Source organism: Pelmatolapia mariae, linkage group LG8 (genome assembly GCF_036321145.2).
Source record: "Pelmatolapia mariae isolate MD_Pm_ZW linkage group LG8, Pm_UMD_F_2, whole genome shotgun sequence".
In the NCBI taxonomy this organism is placed as follows: domain Eukaryota; kingdom Metazoa; phylum Chordata; class Actinopteri; order Cichliformes; family Cichlidae; genus Pelmatolapia; species Pelmatolapia mariae.
The window spans coordinates 25,815,105-25,833,444 of NC_086234.1; the positions used below are offsets into that span (position 1 = coordinate 25,815,105).

The window sequence follows — 18,340 nt, forward strand, 5'->3', positions numbered from 1 at the left end:
TAAGAACTCTCATCTGGTAGAAAAACCCAAGAATTAAACCATCCTTTTTTTAAACCTATTAATATTTTGGTTTTTTTAAAGGCTTTTCTGTTTGGTTGTTTAAAGGGGTGGGCTTTAATCCAACCCCTAACCCTAGACCAGGGGTGGGCAACTCCAGGCCTCAAGGTTTTAGATGTGTCCTTGATCCAACACAGCTCATTTAAGTGGCTAAATTACCTCCTCAACATGTCTTGAAGTTCTCCAGAGGCCTGGTAATGAACTAATCATTTGATTCAGGTGGACACCGGCCCTCGACGGTCACCCTGAATCTGGTGGATGTTTTGAGATTAACTAGAATCAGACACTAAACAAAGACTCCTGCAGAAGCTGACATGATACATTTTCTTGCAATGGCGTTATCATTACTGATGATTTATTAAATCTTTATGACAAATGTCCCAAAAGATGATGGTAACCTTTCAGATATGCATTATGTTTTATTTTCTTCAGGTTTTTCTGTTGTTGTGGTGTTTCTGTTATGAAATGTTCTTCAGTGTTGTGAGTATGTGACGACTTGCAACCAACAACAAGAACACTTGATATGAATGTGTGACATTTTAGACTTGGTAAGCAGGATTGTCTGGACTTAAAATATGAGTAATTCTAAATACATTTTTCAGATAAACAAAAAACAAGTCAATCTTCCAACAAGCCATTCAGTTTCAGTATTGGGTTAGTGGAGGGATGTCAAACTCATCTCAGCCACATGCAGCCCACTTTGACCTTAAGTGGGTTGGACCAATTTATTCATTTCCATAGCGCCAAATGACAACTGTCGCCACAACCAGTGAAGCTTCCCTTCCCAGTTAGTGTAAAGAACTTTAGCTGCACAAATTAAGGCCCTCTATAACTCAGTTTTTCTGCATCACAGAGAAGTTGCTGTAGAAAATGAAAGAAGTTCAGAAAGGCTCTTTGGACTTGTAAGAAATATATGGGTAAAACTGCAGATAGGGTTGGGGTGGCTCTTAAGAAAATATAGTTAATATAGTCCTCTGGACTTTGGGTCTTATGTTTGACACACCTGAGCTAGAATAACCAGTTTACAACAAACCTGTTATGTGCCCAAACTAACAACAGAGCACATTAATCTCTTAGCATCCACGAGGTCACAGCAACCCATCTAGGATAAAGGTTCCACACCCAAGTGGAAAAACAGCATTTTTTGAAAGGCAGCATTTTTTTTTAAATCAGACATAACAAAATAAACCCCAAGCAGCCTCTTTAACATAAAAAGCAAATATCTTGATTGTAAAATGTTAAAGTCATATCATATTTGACCCTTTGGCATGCAAATGACAATCCCATCTGGAAACATGACTTCAATAAGCAGAAACAAAAATCAGAAGGTTTTATACCCCAGCACCATTTAAAGACAGCACAACAATTTCGTTCTTCCTTTTTTATATATAAAGGCATTTTCATATTTCATATTTTGGTGGTACATAATTCAAGTTTTTATAGATTTGGTTCACAGAAGAATCACATAAGTAACTGAGCACACTTCCCTAGATAAGACAATTCTTTAAAAGTAGCTTAAATAATAGTGCAGTACAAAAATAAGTGGGTTTATCACAAAAATGTAGGTTTTTTTCTCATGTGAAAGGTACAGTGGCACATTATTCTTCTTTGTAGAAAATATGAAATTAAAAAAGTTCCTCCTTTTTTTGTTGTCGTGTTGTTTGTTTTGCAGCAGAGAGCCGATTAGAAAACGATACATTCACTGGCTTTCTTTATCCCACTGGCAGAAGGCACTAGAGAGCAGACTTGGCTCAAATGACATTTGCACTTATGGCTTTTTTTACTTGCAGGACAATCAGAGCCAGAAACTTCCTACTGAAACATTTGTTTATGTCCTGATGTGTTTTTGACAGACGCTGCAACTACTTGCAAGTGCTAAATGACCCAAGTCTGCAGAGGAGCTCAGGCTTCATTCAAAGAGAGCAATAAGGTTCCTGAAAATGATAACAAGTGCACACAGAAAGTATTCTTCGGTTCCACTGCCAGGTTTCAAACAGACTCAGACTGAAGTGAACTGAGCTGAATTCCAGACTCCGGTTTACAACATCGGGACAAAAAGGCAGTTCTACTGTGCCAGTCCTGCATCTTTAGCCATGCCGTAGAAGATTCCTCTCTTAGATATAAGGTTTGTAGGAGTATCAAACTCAGCTATCCGTCCCTTGTCCAACACCAGCACTCTGTAAGAAGAAAGGAAGAGAGTGTGATTCATTCACAAGACCTATACAGGTTTTAAATCAGTACATTCTTATTTTCTTTTACACACACATCACATTATCAAATTTACTCCTACTTTGCTTTTGGTAGAAAAGCATCAGTATTGTGTGTTACGGTTCTAAAAATCTCAGGAATTCTCTTGATGACTATTCGTCCTTCAAAATAATGAGCAGCTATTTCTAAAATAGTTTTAAAGTGGCCCATTTCTGCCCCTGGGACCTGACTAGAGTAGCTTTGCATGATTCAAAATAATGAATAATAGATGTTTTAGCCACATTCTCTTTGAGGGCATCCTCCCTTTAAGCCAAGGATGATAAGAATGGCTCTCCCTTGCAAAAAAGAAGAGTTGAACAGCAGGTCGGCTACAACCACAGTTTTGTTCCTGAGATGACCATACTAAGGATATCCATCGTCTATGAGCGTTCACCATTGTAACAGTACATATATATATATATATATGACAGAAAAAAGGAAAAGCAGGTGGTGCATTTTCCCTTCAAAGTAATCGGTAAGGTACTAACCTTGTATAATCCATTATTGTGTTGAGTCTGTGTGCAATGGTGAAGACAGTGCAGTCTTCAAACTGAGTCCTGATGGTGGATTGGATGAGGTCATCTGTCTCCAAGTCGATAGCAGCAGTAGCTTCATCCAGGATGAGGATCCTGGTCTTCCTCAAGAGGGCTCGAGCTAAACACACTAGCTGCCTCTGGCCCACACTGGAGACACACCAAAATCCAGTAAATGAAACAGCATTTACAGACAAGCCTTGTTCACCCTGCTTCTTTGTCTTTGAGCGTACCTGAGGTTCTCTCCTCCCTCTGAACATTCTAGGTCCAGTTTTGCTGCCTGGTTACTGACAAACTTCTGGAGGTGAGAATGTTCCAGGGCTTTCCACACCTCTTCATCGCTGTACTTCTCAAAAGGGTCCAGGTTCATCCTCAGTGTCCCAGAGAACAGCACAGGCTCCTGAGGCAAACACAGAAACACACGTGAGCAGGAATAAGCTACCACAACCCTGGCTGGAAAGGAAAACCGACAGATGGACATTCAGCTAGGCTCTCACTCTGATATTATTCGATGCTACAGAGTGGCAGGGTGAACTTGGGTGGGTGCAGGGTGGTGGTGGGTTTCACTGGTAAGGTGCAAAGCACTAGCTTTAGTTTACAGCAGACAGACAGACAGATCAGCAACTAAATTAAGAATTAGCAGTCTCCAGAGCCTCAGTCAACATAACAACAATCTAAATAACCCCGTTTATGTGACTCAAGCTGTTTTCACATAATCTTTGAACAATTTTTACAATAACATTTTTACAATAACAGGCTCAGGGAGGGGCAGATGGCTGCCCCTCCCTGAGCCTGGTTCTTCCTGTTAAAAGGGAGCTTTTCCTTCCCACTGTTGCCAAGTGGCTGCTCACAGGGGGGTTGTTTGACTGGTGATTTCAGATGTTTCCCGACTAGAGATAGCTGAATATAGAGCTTGAGACAGCAGTAGCAGATATCACATTGAATAATATTAACTGCGCTATGTGCGCATTGGCTTAAAAGATTTGGTCCTTGAGTTATCCCAGACCCTAATAAGTGGTAGAAGTAAATGGATGTCTTTTAGACTGTAATTACTACTCTGAATCATTTAGCTTAGTTTAATTTTTTTCCTGTTGATGTATGAGATCTAAACTGTACATATTTCATTGAAAAATTAAGATTGTTAGCACAAATACTGACATATAATCCTTTTCAAACATACAGGTGCTTCATTGAGGCAGAATTTAGCAGTCGTACCTGTGGAATGATGGTGAGTTTAGACCGCAGGTCGTGCAGGCCTATCTCTGATATCTTCACGTTGTCGATGCTGATCTCGCCTCCCGCAGCTTCCAGCAATCTGAAGAGGCAGAGCGTCATCGAAGACTTGCCAGCCCCCGTACGACCCACGATACCGATCTGCGCAGAAACAAACGGAGTTGTGTTGAACACCCCACTGAGCCATTATTCTGCACTGATAAATAAATCGTCTCGGCATATCCTCCCCACACCTTCTCTCCTCCCTTGACTTTTAGTGTGATGTCCTTCAGAACGAGGTCCAGTCCCTCTCGGTACCGAACGCTGTAGTCGTGGAACTCCACATTCCCCTGCATGGGCCATTCAGGTGGGGGCTTCTTGTCCTCCACCTCCCAGGGGGCCTGTAAACACAAACACAGCTCTTCATGGTAGGAAAACTTTCTGAGCAACTCATTAGCCTATTTGACTTCGACCAGAACGGATTTGTTTATCAGGCTAAGAAGTCAGAGAGCTGTACTTCTTTGCACAGCCACTCGGAGCTGCCAAATATTTATTTCACCTCTGGGATGCACCGGATGCTTCAAACAAAGGCTTTCAATAACAGCTATACCAACTAATGCACAGAAGGGGCACTTTCTGTGATGGCTACTGAAAAAGTACACTGTGTACAGTATAAGTGCAATGTTTCTCTGCAACAGAGGGGCCCTTGTTGGCAGCAGGTAAGCTAACATTTCTGGAACTAGTTACAGTTTATAGGTTTTTTTTTTACATGGCTAAATTCCTAATTTTAACTGTAGCACAAAGCCAACACCACTTTAAAAGCAAACATATGAACAGTCCCATCTTCACAGAGTATTAGAGAGGTGCTTAAAGGGAAATATGCATTCATGACATACCTCTGTCTTGGTCTCAGAGTACTCCTTCACTCTCTCCACTGCTACTATGTTGTTCTCCAGTTCTGAAGTCATCCGCACCATCCAGTTCAAAGACATGGTCACCTATTGAAACAATGCCTTATGAAACATTCCAGAAATTTACAATAAGGGATACTGTGTGTCCACCACAGCAAAGTAAGGCAACGCAAAACAACTTCCAGAGCCTTGTAAATAAAAAATGACTTACATAAAAGACATTAAGACAAAATGAAAAGGAAAAAGTTTTAAATTGAGCAGAAAACAAGTAGGCCCTTCACAAGAACGTGAAGCAGCTCAACTAGATACTAAAGAGCTGAACTTACAATATGAAGACTTATTCACATATAACTTCATTCAATTAAAGCTGTATAATATTTGGTGAAGTTTAAGGAAAGCGTTAGCATGCAAGTAAAGTAAAGTTTATTAGCTAAAACTGAGCAAAAGGATAAATGATGCAACTTAACAACCCCATCCAATAAAATTGTGATACAGAGTAAAATGCAGATACATTCAGAAAGCAATGATCTGCTTTAAGTGAGAAAATCTGCCATTAAATGAAGCTCATTCTTAATTTGATGACAGCAACATATCTCAAAAATACAGAGACAGATTCATGTTTACCACTGTGCAACACCACCTCTTATTTAAACAACAGTCTGTAAACACTGAAATTTCTAAAGCACATTATAGATTAGAAGAGTAGTAACTGTGAGGCACAGATGATAAAATATTTAAAAGGATAAATGCTAGAAACTAATTATGAAGTAATAGGGGTTGAAATAGCTTGTGTAAAATAAATTAAGATGCTTTGCTAATCAACAAACATGAGTTTTCATAAAGTTAAAAGTAACTGATAAAGTGATAAGAGGCAATACTGAGAACAGTTATAGCGCTCTATATTTCAAGCAAACAATAGGCTAAAAGAGGAGATAACACTGATTTGATCCATGGTAAAAATACCAGTGACTGCAGCTTTACTGAGAAAGCATTCTAAATATAACAAATACTATAAAGTGACATTATTACTGGTTAAATGAGATATCTAGATCATATTCTTGTAATAGCTGTAGTAGTACCTGTAGAGCATAGGACACCGACAGACCCACGAGACCGGGACTAAGACTGTCCTTTCCTGTCACCGCAAACAGGCCAGCAAACAACACAATGCAGTTTCCAATGAACTCAATTCGCACTCCGAGCCACCTGCAAAACAGCAGATGCAGTTGACCTTAAGAACACCTGAGAAACTAAAACACGGGATAATTCAGCACCTCATGTTACGACAATAATGACTTATACTCATTACTGGGATACAAGGGGCAGTGCCATTGATAGAGCCACAGGTTTTAGAAATATTCTTTATTGTGGAGCAACACTATAGTAAGTACAGTATATTTTCTTATGTGTGTATAGACAGTGTGTGAATTCCTTTTGTGCTTTTCACTCTTTGCACTCAGACAGTGTTTCACATTAACGCCATCTTTCCAATAAGATGGACAGATGTTAGAAAATCTGCTTTTTTAAAAAGGATCAGGTGAGAACTTTGATAATGACCTTGACCTTTCTCACTATGTGTTAATAGACCTCTCTGCATTGAATAATACTTGTTATTAATCTCTGGTTCTCTTCCACAGCATGTATTTTATCCCGTCTTTCTTCTCTCACCCCAACAGATGGCTCCGCCCCTCCCTGAGCCTGGTTCTGCTGGAGGTTTCTTCCTGTTAAAAGGGAGTTTTTCCTTCCCACTGTCGCCAAAGTGCTTGCTCATAGGGGGTCAAATGATAGTTGGGTTTTTCTCTGTATCTATTATTGTAGGGTCTACCTTACAATATAAAGCACCTTGAGGCGATTGTTGTTGATTTGGCGCTATATAAATAAAATTGAATTGAGTTGAATATTACCTATGCTACACCCAGTTAGCTTAGCTTATCATAAAAGCTGCACACAGGTGCAAACGATTTGCTAAGCTTTGTTAGAAGCTACCAAAATTTCACTGTGCACTTTGAGTTTAAACAGTCATTGTAGTTAACCATAATAAACCTACAGACACGAGCAGGATTGATTTTCTCATCCTGTCACTCAAATTTAAGGCTGAATAGAAGAGAAGATGTCTTTGAGCATGAGTACCTCTTACCTTCCTATAGTTATAAACACTAGATATTCGCCATTTGTGCACACGAGACAATGAGATTTTTAAAAAACCCACCTTATAGAACTTTAGGGGCTCCATAAGTAACAGATTATGTGCAGCCATAATTGTGACAATTTGAAACAAAATTCAAAGCAGAAAGAATCAGTCAAACAGAGACGCAGAATTTTTACATGCAGTGGCTGTGCACAGAGCGACACAAGAACTCTTTTTAACAAGACTGGAACACAGCTGCTTCTCTGCTGGAGCAGGATACTTGCCTGTTTGACACTATACCAGGGTAGTAACTCTTTTGGTTCTCATCCACTTTGATATCACTCATCAGAACAAAGGCAGAGTGCCTGCCATATGCTCGGATTACACTACAGCCAGTGATGGTCTCAGAGAAATGGGAGTATATGGGAGAGCGGCTGACCGACTCCAGACGCTTTAGCTGCCGAGACGTGGCAACGTAAAATCTCTACAAGCATTGAGGGGGAGAAAAACAGACAATGTTAAAACACAACAAGGCTTTCCATGTGCTTAGATATGTTTAAATATGATGCAAATACAGGCTCGCACGCATACACACGCACACCCACACAGAGTAATGAAGAAAGCCTATGTTAACAAAACAACTGCAGATATTTGACCCTGAGCTTTTAAGCGTCGATAATAATATTAAACTAATACAAATAACAAGATTCACTGATAAAATCCACAAAGCTGACAGAACAGGTGATTTTTATCTGCAGGTGTTTTGTTTTTCATTACACATATATCTGCATCCAAATCAAATTTATATACAAACAGCCGTAATATTTCTGAAAGTGTTAGAAGCTTGAAGCGATAGTTCTGCTTTTCTGAGTATTTGGTAGTTTCTCAGCACAGTGAGATTAAAGACGAATACGGCAGAGAGACAAGCGATGCAAAGTGGATGCCATGACAAAGCTGCAGGAACAACATTTAGTGTTACTGTTAAGCTGATATTAGTTGTGTGAGTGTGCAGTTAGTATCACGTAGTAAGGACACAGAATATTCCCTATATTCCCTATCAGACAAACTGATAGTTGGGTAAGGAAATCTTTGGACAGTGACGCAACCTTTATCATTTTTGCCCTTTATGCCACATTTGAAATGAAAGATGCAATTTTATTTATAAAAAAAATCAAAAAAAAAATCGTATAGACAGTTTTATATGTTCATAATGTGAAATATGACTTGACAAGTAACCTATGTTATAGATATTTTTTATTAGTTACACAGGAAAAGGTTAGAATATGAGACGTATATACCTGATGTGGTCATGGCACAACATGTGGCTAAATGAGCCCACTTTAGGTTAATCAGGCTACCCTTTGACTACAATGGACTGTAGGAAGATTAATGGCTTAATAAACATTTTAGTTCATTCTAAAAGAGTTAATGTGTACTTACTAAGATAAAAAAGACATCTGCAAACATCTGCAGAAGACAAACATAATGGATGAATGATCACAGCATCCGTTCCATGGTTAAAAAAAAAAACGTGGATAACACTCTTTAGGATGTCCGTAAATCATTATCCACACCTATGGTAAATCGAGATGCCACAAGAGTAAATATAGAGGGTTCACCACAAGGTGCAAACCAGCGATCTGTCTCAACATTAAAAAGAATTGGGCACTGGTTTAAATCACAGGTTGAGTTGGAGCCAGGTGAATCTCTCCCAAACCGGTCGCAGCAGATGGCCCCGCCCCTCCCTGAGCCTGGTTCTGCTGGAGGTTTCTTCCTGTTAAAAGGGAGTTTTTCCTTCCCATTGTTGCCAAAGTGCTTGCTCATAGGGGGTCATATGATTGTTGGTTTTTCTCTGTATGTATTATTGTAGGATCTACCTTACAATATAAAGCGCCTTGACACGACTGTTGCTGCGATTTGTGTATGAATAAAATTGAATTGGATTGAATTGAATTGAATCATTGTCCTCCGTTTTTGTTGCACTGGAAGAATCGCATGTTATTCTCCATCTACATGCTTCTGTTGGGTCAGATTACTCTGTAAATGTTAGTGTTAATTTCCAATCTTCTGTGGATAATATGCAGTTATATTTTCTGCCGACAGGCTGTTACGTAAACACGGTCTCACATTGCTGGGCTTTTCGCTCAGATTCAGCCAAGCATTGAAGTTTAACAGACAACTTTCTTCATCTACTACATCTTGTGTGGCATCAGAGAGCTTAAATTGTGAAAATTGTGTCACTTCCCAATCACCTCCAGACCTAACTGTATTATCCTAAATCAGGGGTGGGCAATTCCAGGCCTCGAGGGCCGGTGTCCTGCTAGTTTTAGATGTGTCCTTGATCCAACACAGCTGATTTAAATGGCTAAATTACCTCCTCAACATGTCCTGAACTTCTCCAGAGGCCTAGTAATGAACTAATCATTTGATTCAGGTGTTTTGACCCAGGGTGAGATCTAAAACCTGCAGGATCCTTGAGGCCTGGAGTTGCTCACCCCTTTCCTAAAGCCTTTCAAAATCCTATAAGAAAAACCTGTAGTGAGTTGGCACCTGACAAAAAGAGATTCATACTCATTCATATTCTAGTCACCTAGTTATTGAACAGCTGTTTGAGCCTTCAACTAAATGCCTGCACACCTAACTGAAAGCCAAAGGGCTGACACTGCACAATTTCATCCGATGAGTTAGATAAACCTGTGATATGCAATAAAAAGCTGAGATAACCCTGATACCAGAAAAGTAAAAAGGACACCATGTGTTAAAATTGTTATTTTGCCCTTTAACTGCACATAGGCAACAAAGTGTTGCTTGAGCACTGAGACAAAAAGCTAACATGTAAAACTGCATTTAAAATACCTTCTTCAACCACCTTTTCTATGAGGCTTTAAAACTGCCGACGTAACAGAGCCATGACCGGTTGGCTGTTAAGCTCATGAAAATCAAAACACAGATATAAAAATCAGCAGAAATTTCTTTGGTGAATGTTAGTGTTGATTATATCTCATAGCATTTATTAAAAAGTATATTAACACAGCAGTGCTGAACACTATAGAGAGATACCACCAACATTAACCACTGCTGCTGACACCAACACCACTAAACAGATTAGAAAGGGCTGCTCTCACGGCAGAAATGTTTGCCCTATCCTCGGTGAAGTTACTCATCTTCTGTGCATTTGATTGTTAAAAAAAGGATGTAAATAAAGAAATGTAGTTTATGAATGAGCTTTTAGCTTTAAGTAATACGAGCTCCCAAACTAGAACCAAATTATACTGGATTCTTCAAGGCTGGGGCCAACATCTATTGAAATAACCTGACAGCATTTTAGCCAAAATTACCCCAATTGTATTTTTTTGTGGTGTATATGGGACAACATATATGATGATACCGATATATCTGCATGAGGCCAACACTGACAGTTAATTTAAAGCGCAAAGGCCCAAATATGTTTTGCGAAATGAAAAATAAAATTCCTTAAAAACTGTTCTTTACTGCTTTATGAAACCTCGCAGAGGAACAGATAAGTTTCTTTTTGACACACTGACCGATGTTAAGAGCAGGAAAAACATGCACGGCTCTTCATCAACATCTGATTTGCAGTTAGTAATATTATTTCTGCCCTAAGAGAGGCCCTGCCTCCGTGGATCGACTGTAACGAGTGCTGGGCTGTATACCTTTATATATGATACACAGAGACGTTTCTCAAGGCTAACAGGTGTTTTTTTGGGCTACAAAGTTTAGAAGAATAACTTCTAAATGTGATGTGTTTCAAAGCTTCACTCACAAGCTCGTATGCAGGAGTGCAGCTGTGTCTCACGCAAAGTACTATTATTTTACCACGTCTATATTCAGTACCAGTGCGCTTTGAGATATGAGTGCCAAATGCAGTGACCTGATTGGTCAGATGTGTTCATGCAGTAACTATAACAAGAACAACAACATGATCTACTGTGCAAATACTTGTGTGATAGATATTTCAGGTCATACTGCCCAGCACTAACTGTAATCCAATTCACATTTGTTGATTACAGCAAAAAACAGTTTAACCGACGTTTTGCTGCATTTTAAACCCATAAAACCAACTACGGCTCACACAGTCTTAAACTACACACTGGCCACTGAGCGACTAAGGCCACAACAGTTTATGACTACTGGACTAGACCAAACCACACAGCAACTAAATCTAGAAGAGCAACGATTACTGCCTCAAACACATGCAGCTGTTTACTACCACACACACACACACACACACACACACACACTCAACAGCACTCGCAGACATGCATGTTATATTAATGAGTTAGCAGACTCTTTTCCTATTTACCTGAACCCACCAATAGAACACCATTAACGGGGCTATGACTATGAGGAACATTGGGGTGAGGGCACAGCATATGAGCAGCACATTCAGTGTGTACCAGAAAGTGCGCATCCATATGTCAATATTGTCTGGGATCTGGGAGTCTATAGCATCCACATCTTTGCTGAAGCGGTTTAGTAACCGCCCAGTGGGGGTGCTCTCGAAGAAGCCCTGCGGAGCTCGCAGGACCCCCTGAAGTAAGTTGCGGTGTGTGAGCTTGGCTGCCTGCAGCATACTGTAGGCCCGGCACAGCAGGCAGTTAATCAACAGCAGCACACCTGCGAGACAGGAGGGGAGGGGGTCAGGTGTGACAACACAATAACACCTGCGTTAAATGGATGAGCAGCCTGTGAGACAGCGACTTTCAGTGTCAGTGCAGGTTTCCCAGAGTCAGTCCTCAACGGTGCCACTTATACACCTCATAAGTGGCATTTTATCATCATATTCTTTTATTTATGCTTCCCTTTTGTGCACATGGTGCTTATTTTTAATATCTAATGGAAAACTACCAGATGTGGAAATCTTAAAAGAAGACCAAATAATTAAACATTTCATTAACTTCAACAGAGAAATGTGAGATACTGCTATCATTTCACCTAAAAAGGTGAGGTCACACTGGCCTTCAATAAAAATAAAGTTTATTTAGTTGTGTTAACAGAGCTTCACCACTAGAGGGGGGTATAGATCACTAAAAACTGACTGACGTGACTTTGATTTTGTTCAGATACAGTGATGGTATGAATGTGTTTAGGAGCGTGATCTGTGAGGTGTGTGTGTGCATGTGCATCGCAGCAAGCTGCAGGCAGGACAGGAAGTGTTTTGGCTGTGGAGAAAGAGCAAAGTGAATTTATAACTGAAAAGGAAAAAATGACAGCAGGAGGTGCTCATCATGGACAACATTGCAGGCTACGGAGGAAACAAGCCAAACCTGAAGGTTACAAATTTTGCTGCGGCAAACATGCAAGCAGCATGCCACTTGAGGAAGAGGAAGAGCCCCACATTTTCAAGGAAAAGAGGAACTGAGAGAACACATTTGGCACGCGAGCCACACTGCCACCCGACCCCACCCAAGTACCTGGACAAAGACGTATATGACAGCCAGGGGCACTATGACAACAGCAAAAATGGGTGTGCTGGAAACAATAACTAATATAGTGGAGAGAGAAACGAAGAATGTGCCCAGGAACATGAGCACAGTGGACGGCAGAGCCTCATCTATCACGTAGATGTCCTTGGAGAAGCGGTTGATGATGCGTCCTATAGGGGTGGTGTCAAAGAAAGACTGGGGCGTGTGGAATTTGTTGGTGAGCAGGTTAACGTGCAGCTTCTTGGCTGCACCGATGTTCCCCATGGCTAATGTGAAGGAAGCAATCATGATCAGGATACCTGGGATTAGGTTAAACCACAGGAGCAGAAGAAAAATTGATTAGGGAGAGGAAGGTTTCATTGTAGAATGAGAAAGCAGCTGTTATAAATAGACATGGGCAGCTTCTGTCCTGAATGTGAGGTAGTCAGGGGAGCAGTTCACCATGAAAGGAGCCGCAGTTAAAGAAAAAAAAAGGATGTCTCTTGTATACAAGAACAATGCTCAGTGTATTCCAATTAACGATGCTGTAATCAGATTAACTCTCCTTTGGCTCACAGCATCTCTCCAGAGTTTACTGTACAAAAGATAAGCATTTCAACTGGCTGCAAAGCAAATCTGTTCCGATTATTTCAGTAAAACACAAAGAAAAAGCTGTGAGGGTGGAAGTGGAAGTATAAAGTAGGCATTCAGGTTCAACAATCCGACATGGCAGCTGTTTGCATTTCCGCATACAATACATGCATTTAAATGAACAAGGTTTGAATGACATTCAGCATCAGCGTGTCTTACCTTGTGCAAACCCCAGTGCCGCGTACACCCCCACCCTCATCTGAACATTTTCCGTGGTGCTATTCGTCACGGCGTCGTTGGTCCACTCGCTGAGCCAGATGTTTGTTCCGATGGAGGCAGCGCTCTGACAGCCGTACAGGAAGCAGATGACCACTGACAGCAGTGGTCCGACTGCCTTGACGTACTCCAGGTACACCTTTCCTTTCACCTGGGATCAAAACAAAAGATAATTCAGGGGTCGATGTGGTCCAACCAGTGAATACCAGGTTGCTATGTTGCAGTGAACGCTGAGCAGTCATGGGTCGGAAGATATAAAAGCTGATTTGTCGCGCGCTCAAAGGTGGAGAACTTTAAAATGAGCAATTATATATTTGCAGGTTAAAAAGAATTCAAATATGATGCACCGACCTGGCCGGTTTCTGCCGTTTCTGCCTGGATGAGTTTCTCCATCTCGCGCGGTTTCTTCTTGTCTTGCGACTCTGAATGTTTTCGCTGGCTGCAGCCATGTCTCCTTACTGAACGGGACCTGGGGTTCTCTCCGTCTGAGGACATAATGCTCATCTGCCTGTAAACAAGGGCACAGGGCAATGAGCTCACGCTACTGAACAGGGTCAGGATATCTGGTGGCGATAATGCATTTATTCAACTGTTATTTTGTGCAAAATGACTCCATATTTTTCAATTTGCTTAATGTTTTAAAAAGCTCATATAATTCTTGAGAAATTCCTGATAAAAAAAGACAAAGTTTGGAGTTTATGCAACAACCGTTTTATCTCATCCAAGTTTAAATATCCAGTTTTTTTCAATTTACCTTATAAAACTTCTTTTTGCTTCATTGATCATTGGTTCACTGTCCACCATGTCTGTGTGGTTGCTAAGGGCGTCATCGGGGAACAATTCGTCATCTTCCATGATCTCATCTGTGAGAGCAGAAAACCAGCATGAGACACTATTGAACCATCAATCCGTTCTGCACCAACATGAGGCGATATGTAAGGGGAGGAAATGCTGTACCGCCAGCCTCATCCTCCTCTATAATATCCTCCAGGGCATAATTTCTGAGGAACTCGGCGAATGCTCCGTTCTGCTTGAGGAGATCCTGATAGGAGCCCATCTCTGACACCCGGCCATCCACCATCACCATTATATTATCCACTTGAGGCAGGAAGCTGATGCCATGTGTCACCAGGATGCGTGTCTGGAGTCAAACACAAGAAACTTTTACTTCTGTCATGCAATAAACCAGTATGACAATTACCATTTGCAGGATGGGTTTGAGAGCATTTTTATATTTCTGTTTAAATATGAACTGAAACATGATGTGAAGTTCTAAAAGTAGAACAAGACAACCCAATTAAACTGATGAAAATGAAAATATTAGACTTAGACTTAGATCATCCAATATATGATTTAGCCCAAGGCTATAATCTGGCATATTTACATTTGTTAAAATGTTCATTAATATGTATTGTCCCTCTTTCTAAATAAAACTAAAATTAAATTAAAATTAATATTGTCCATCTGGGAGGCAAAAAAGCACGTGATCCCAAGCGCTTATTTTCTGCATACAGCCTTGTGCAACAATACCTCAAAAACCACATTTGCAGGAACCGCCGATCTGTCCTGCACATTAGGTTAGAGGAGTTTTAGACGAGCTTCAATTCCAGCAAGCTGGATTCCAAATATTCACTTTCATGGTATTTCTATTATTACAAGGTCAGGACTTTGACTTGGCTGTTCCAAAACATTAGATTTCTTTTGTATTTGACCATTGACCACTTCTGATGAAGAATGACTTGCAAGTTATGTATGTTTTGTTATGTTATGTATGTTTTGCTGCATGACTCAGGTTTTCTTGAGATTTGGTTCTTGGGGAAAAAAAAACATCCTGAATTTGCTGAATCTGGGAGATGGGAAGCAGGTGAGGCCAAAAATAAACTTCTCTCAACTTCTAGCAATTAAATCCTAGAAAGCACTGAGGTGACAAAGCCATGTGTGATGATTGAATCTCAGAAGATTATCACAACAACTCATCTTCTGGGAAGCTCAGAGATATGTGTGCATGCACTCATAATTTCCTTTCAACTCTCCTTTTCATACATCCCTGTTTCTTAAATAAATACAGGACGCACACTCACACCTGACAGGAAACACCTGCATTTAATTTCACCAAAAGGCAGAGGTCTGCACACCCTTCCCCTCATTTTTTTAAAAAAATATTGAACTGCTGTGTACTTTTTAGGTTCTTGTTCCTACTTTTAAAAGCTACAGCCATTACAATTTAGCTGAATGCACTTTTGGTTCATAGTTCTCTTTAAAGTAACAAAAGAGAGAAGGAAAAAAAAAAAAACAACCCAAAAAACTAATGAACCGGCAGGGAACAGTGAGTAGCATCTTACTAATGAGGGAGAAAAAGATACAACTGTACATACTATATTAGATACTGCATTGTACAGTATATAAATAAAGAAAACCTGAAGGCCAGCTGTTAGTCAGGTTCAGTAACTTCTGAATATGACTACTTCCAGCAGAATGCTGCCACACAAAGTTACTCTTTTTACAAGCTGGTGTCATAAATATGAAAAATCAGCAGATTGGAAAGTGATTACAGCTCTGCGAGGCTGTCCATTTCACACTGAACTGCAGAAGTTTGCAGGTATTAAGTTTATAATGGTAGTCTAAAGCACTTTGAGTGGTCAGGAAGAGTAGGAAAGTACTACATAAATACAAGTACATGAAACTGTTCAGACTCTAATGGTCGCATTCTGGCACAGAGCCAGACAACCACCTGATGTCCACCAATAGAAGGCCGGTGGATCGATGCCCAGCTCCTCCAGGCGGTGTGTTGGAAGTATCGTCGGGTAAGATACTGAACGGAGTGTGAGTGTATGCAAATATTAGATAAAACGCTTAGCACAGACAAAAGTCTGTGTGTGTGTGACTGGGTGAATGACACTTAGTAGTAGTAGACTTCAGCAGTAAAACTGAGCAGAAAAGCTTTATAAAAGTACCAGTTCATTTACAACATAATAGAACAAAGATTCATGTCATATTTACTGGTTGTGTTGTTTACAGAGAACCTTTACATCATAAACTAACCAGGACAGAAGTTGGGTTTAGAGTCTCCTCACCTTGCCCTTCAGAGCCCCTTCTGGGCCGATCAGGTTGTCAAAGATGTGTTTGGACACGTGGGCGTCCACCGCGGACAGCGGATCATCCAACAGATAGACATCAGCATCACTGTACAGAGCTCGAGCCAGGCTCACCCTCTGTCTCTGACCACCAGACAGATTGATGCCCTGCAGGACAAAAACCAAATAAAAAGGCCGAGGCTGAATTTATATCAGAGTTCCTCGAATCGGAAGCCTGATTACATTAGCAACGAGTATCCAATAAACTCAGGAGAGATCTTTGATGAAAGTCATCAACAAGCGCTGGGAGAAAATTGGAAATAAAACAGATGCAGAAAGAGATTAAAAATTAAAATCAAGGAGACTAAACTCGCTCCCTGTGCTTCTGTACCTTCTCTCCTATCTCAGTCATGTCTCCTCCAGGCAGCACCTGCAAGTCTGGGGTTAAGGCGCACGCTTCCAGGACAGAATTGTATTTCTGCTCATTGTACGGATTCCCGAACAGGATGTTGTCCCGCAGGGTGGCGTTCTGTATCCAGGCCTGCTGAGGTACATAAGCCACTGACCCCTGAGGATAGAGACAAACAACCAGGTTCTTCTCACTTCCTCAAATAGGAAACCTTTTATTGTCAGAATAAACCATGCCACATTTTCTAGAAATGATTCCCACTGCAATAGGATTGATGTGCCCTTTTGAAATGTAACGTTAAGCAAAATAATATACACATATATTCTACTCAAGACTAAGCTTTACAGTACTAAGTTATAAGTTCCTTTTTGTCTAACTGGATTTTATATTTTATTACTTATTACTTCCAGAATTGACCCTAAGCTAAGCTAAGCTAAGCTAAGAGACTGCTAGCGCTCCTCTCTCTGTAAAAAAGCAAATCATTTTTTTCCCAAAATGTCAAACTCTTCAAACTCTTATGAACGCTGTCTGCAATATTTTAAAGAATGAATGTACCCATACATTAAATACACGTTTATGTTAATAATGGTCTTAAATGTATTATGTAGACTGTTTTTAATTAACAAAAATGTTTAAAAATTGAGAAAATTGAAGCCAAGTCCCATAAACCTGCATCATTTTCAAAGAAAAGCATGGGGCAACTCATTTGGTTCCAAAAATGTTCTTTTTATGGAGAAACCTTTAGGGAGCGGCCCTCAGCTCATTTGCTTTGTAATCTTAGTAAACAGGTTCCTGAAGACTTTATGGGCTCAAGTATATTCTGTGTCCTTTATCTAAAACAGAGCAACTTGTCAGAGCCACTCCTCGTGCGTGATGCCTGGTTTTAAAGCAGCTGGATGGTGTCGTCACGGTGACTGTCCATTTTCCCACCATTACTGTTACTGAACCACAAAGATCAAAGAGTGTCATTAATTTTAGGCACAATGGCTACAGTTGTTTTTTTCATTCTTGAGTAGCTGTGTTGATGTTTACATGCAACATTTCAGACATAAACTGGAGGTTTATGCAAATATTAACATTCAATAAAATGAAAAACATTTGTAGAAGTTCAGATATTAATGTTCATTATGCCAGAGATATTCGGGAAATTGAAAATGCTTGTTTTGTCTGTTTTGTTTTGTTTATTTGTCACTTGGCAGTAGTAAATAAACACATCTTTTCAGAGGACAAATATCTAAAAACGAGTTTACTGAGTTTATCAGCGTTTTTTAGTAAGTAAGATCTCAAAGTTGCATCAAAAGGAGCAAAAAAATTTGATGACAACTATTTGATGGTTCCATCATTAAACACAAGCCGTTTCATTTTACATCTGGCCAACTGATCCAGTGTTCACACGAAAATATCAAATGGCGAAACTTTACAGGAAGGAAAACTGCAATAACTGGGTCAAAACCACCTGCTGCTTCCCAGTATGTT

The 18,340-nt window shown here is 40.2% G+C and overlaps 1 protein-coding gene across 6 annotated transcripts in view; it reads right to left on the bottom strand.

Annotated features, from left to right (window-relative positions):
- Window positions 1-414: 414 nt before the first annotated feature.
- abcc3 (ATP-binding cassette, sub-family C (CFTR/MRP), member 3) overlaps window positions 415-18,340 on the bottom strand; it is a 67,415-nt gene continuing 49,489 nt past the window's right edge. For 2 of the 6 annotated variants that reach the window (XM_063481674.1, XM_063481676.1), the window contains 15 exons: window positions 16,847-17,023; window positions 16,456-16,623; window positions 14,339-14,522; window positions 14,136-14,244; window positions 13,733-13,889; window positions 13,325-13,532; window positions 11,413-11,726; window positions 7,373-7,572; window positions 6,040-6,166; window positions 4,946-5,047; window positions 4,304-4,450; window positions 4,053-4,211; window positions 3,071-3,237; window positions 2,793-2,987; window positions 417-2,234 (listed from right to left, as the gene is read on the bottom strand). In XM_063481674.1, coding sequence (XP_063337744.1) covers window positions 2,123-2,234; window positions 2,793-2,987; window positions 3,071-3,237; window positions 4,053-4,211; window positions 4,304-4,450; window positions 4,946-5,047; window positions 6,040-6,166; window positions 7,373-7,572; window positions 11,413-11,726; window positions 13,325-13,532; window positions 13,733-13,889; window positions 14,136-14,244; window positions 14,339-14,522; window positions 16,456-16,623; window positions 16,847-17,023 — 2,526 coding nt within the window. In that variant the 3' untranslated portion in view covers window positions 417-2,122. Of the gene's footprint in view, window positions 2,235-2,792; window positions 2,988-3,070; window positions 3,238-4,052; window positions 4,212-4,303; window positions 4,451-4,945; window positions 5,048-6,039; window positions 6,167-7,372; window positions 7,573-9,944; window positions 11,727-12,523; window positions 12,835-13,324; window positions 13,533-13,732; window positions 13,890-14,135; window positions 14,245-14,338; window positions 14,523-16,455; window positions 16,624-16,846; window positions 17,024-18,340 lie in introns of those variants that run through there. The other 4 variants (XM_063481675.1, XM_063481680.1, XM_063481679.1 and 1 more) reach the window with 4 other exon arrangements.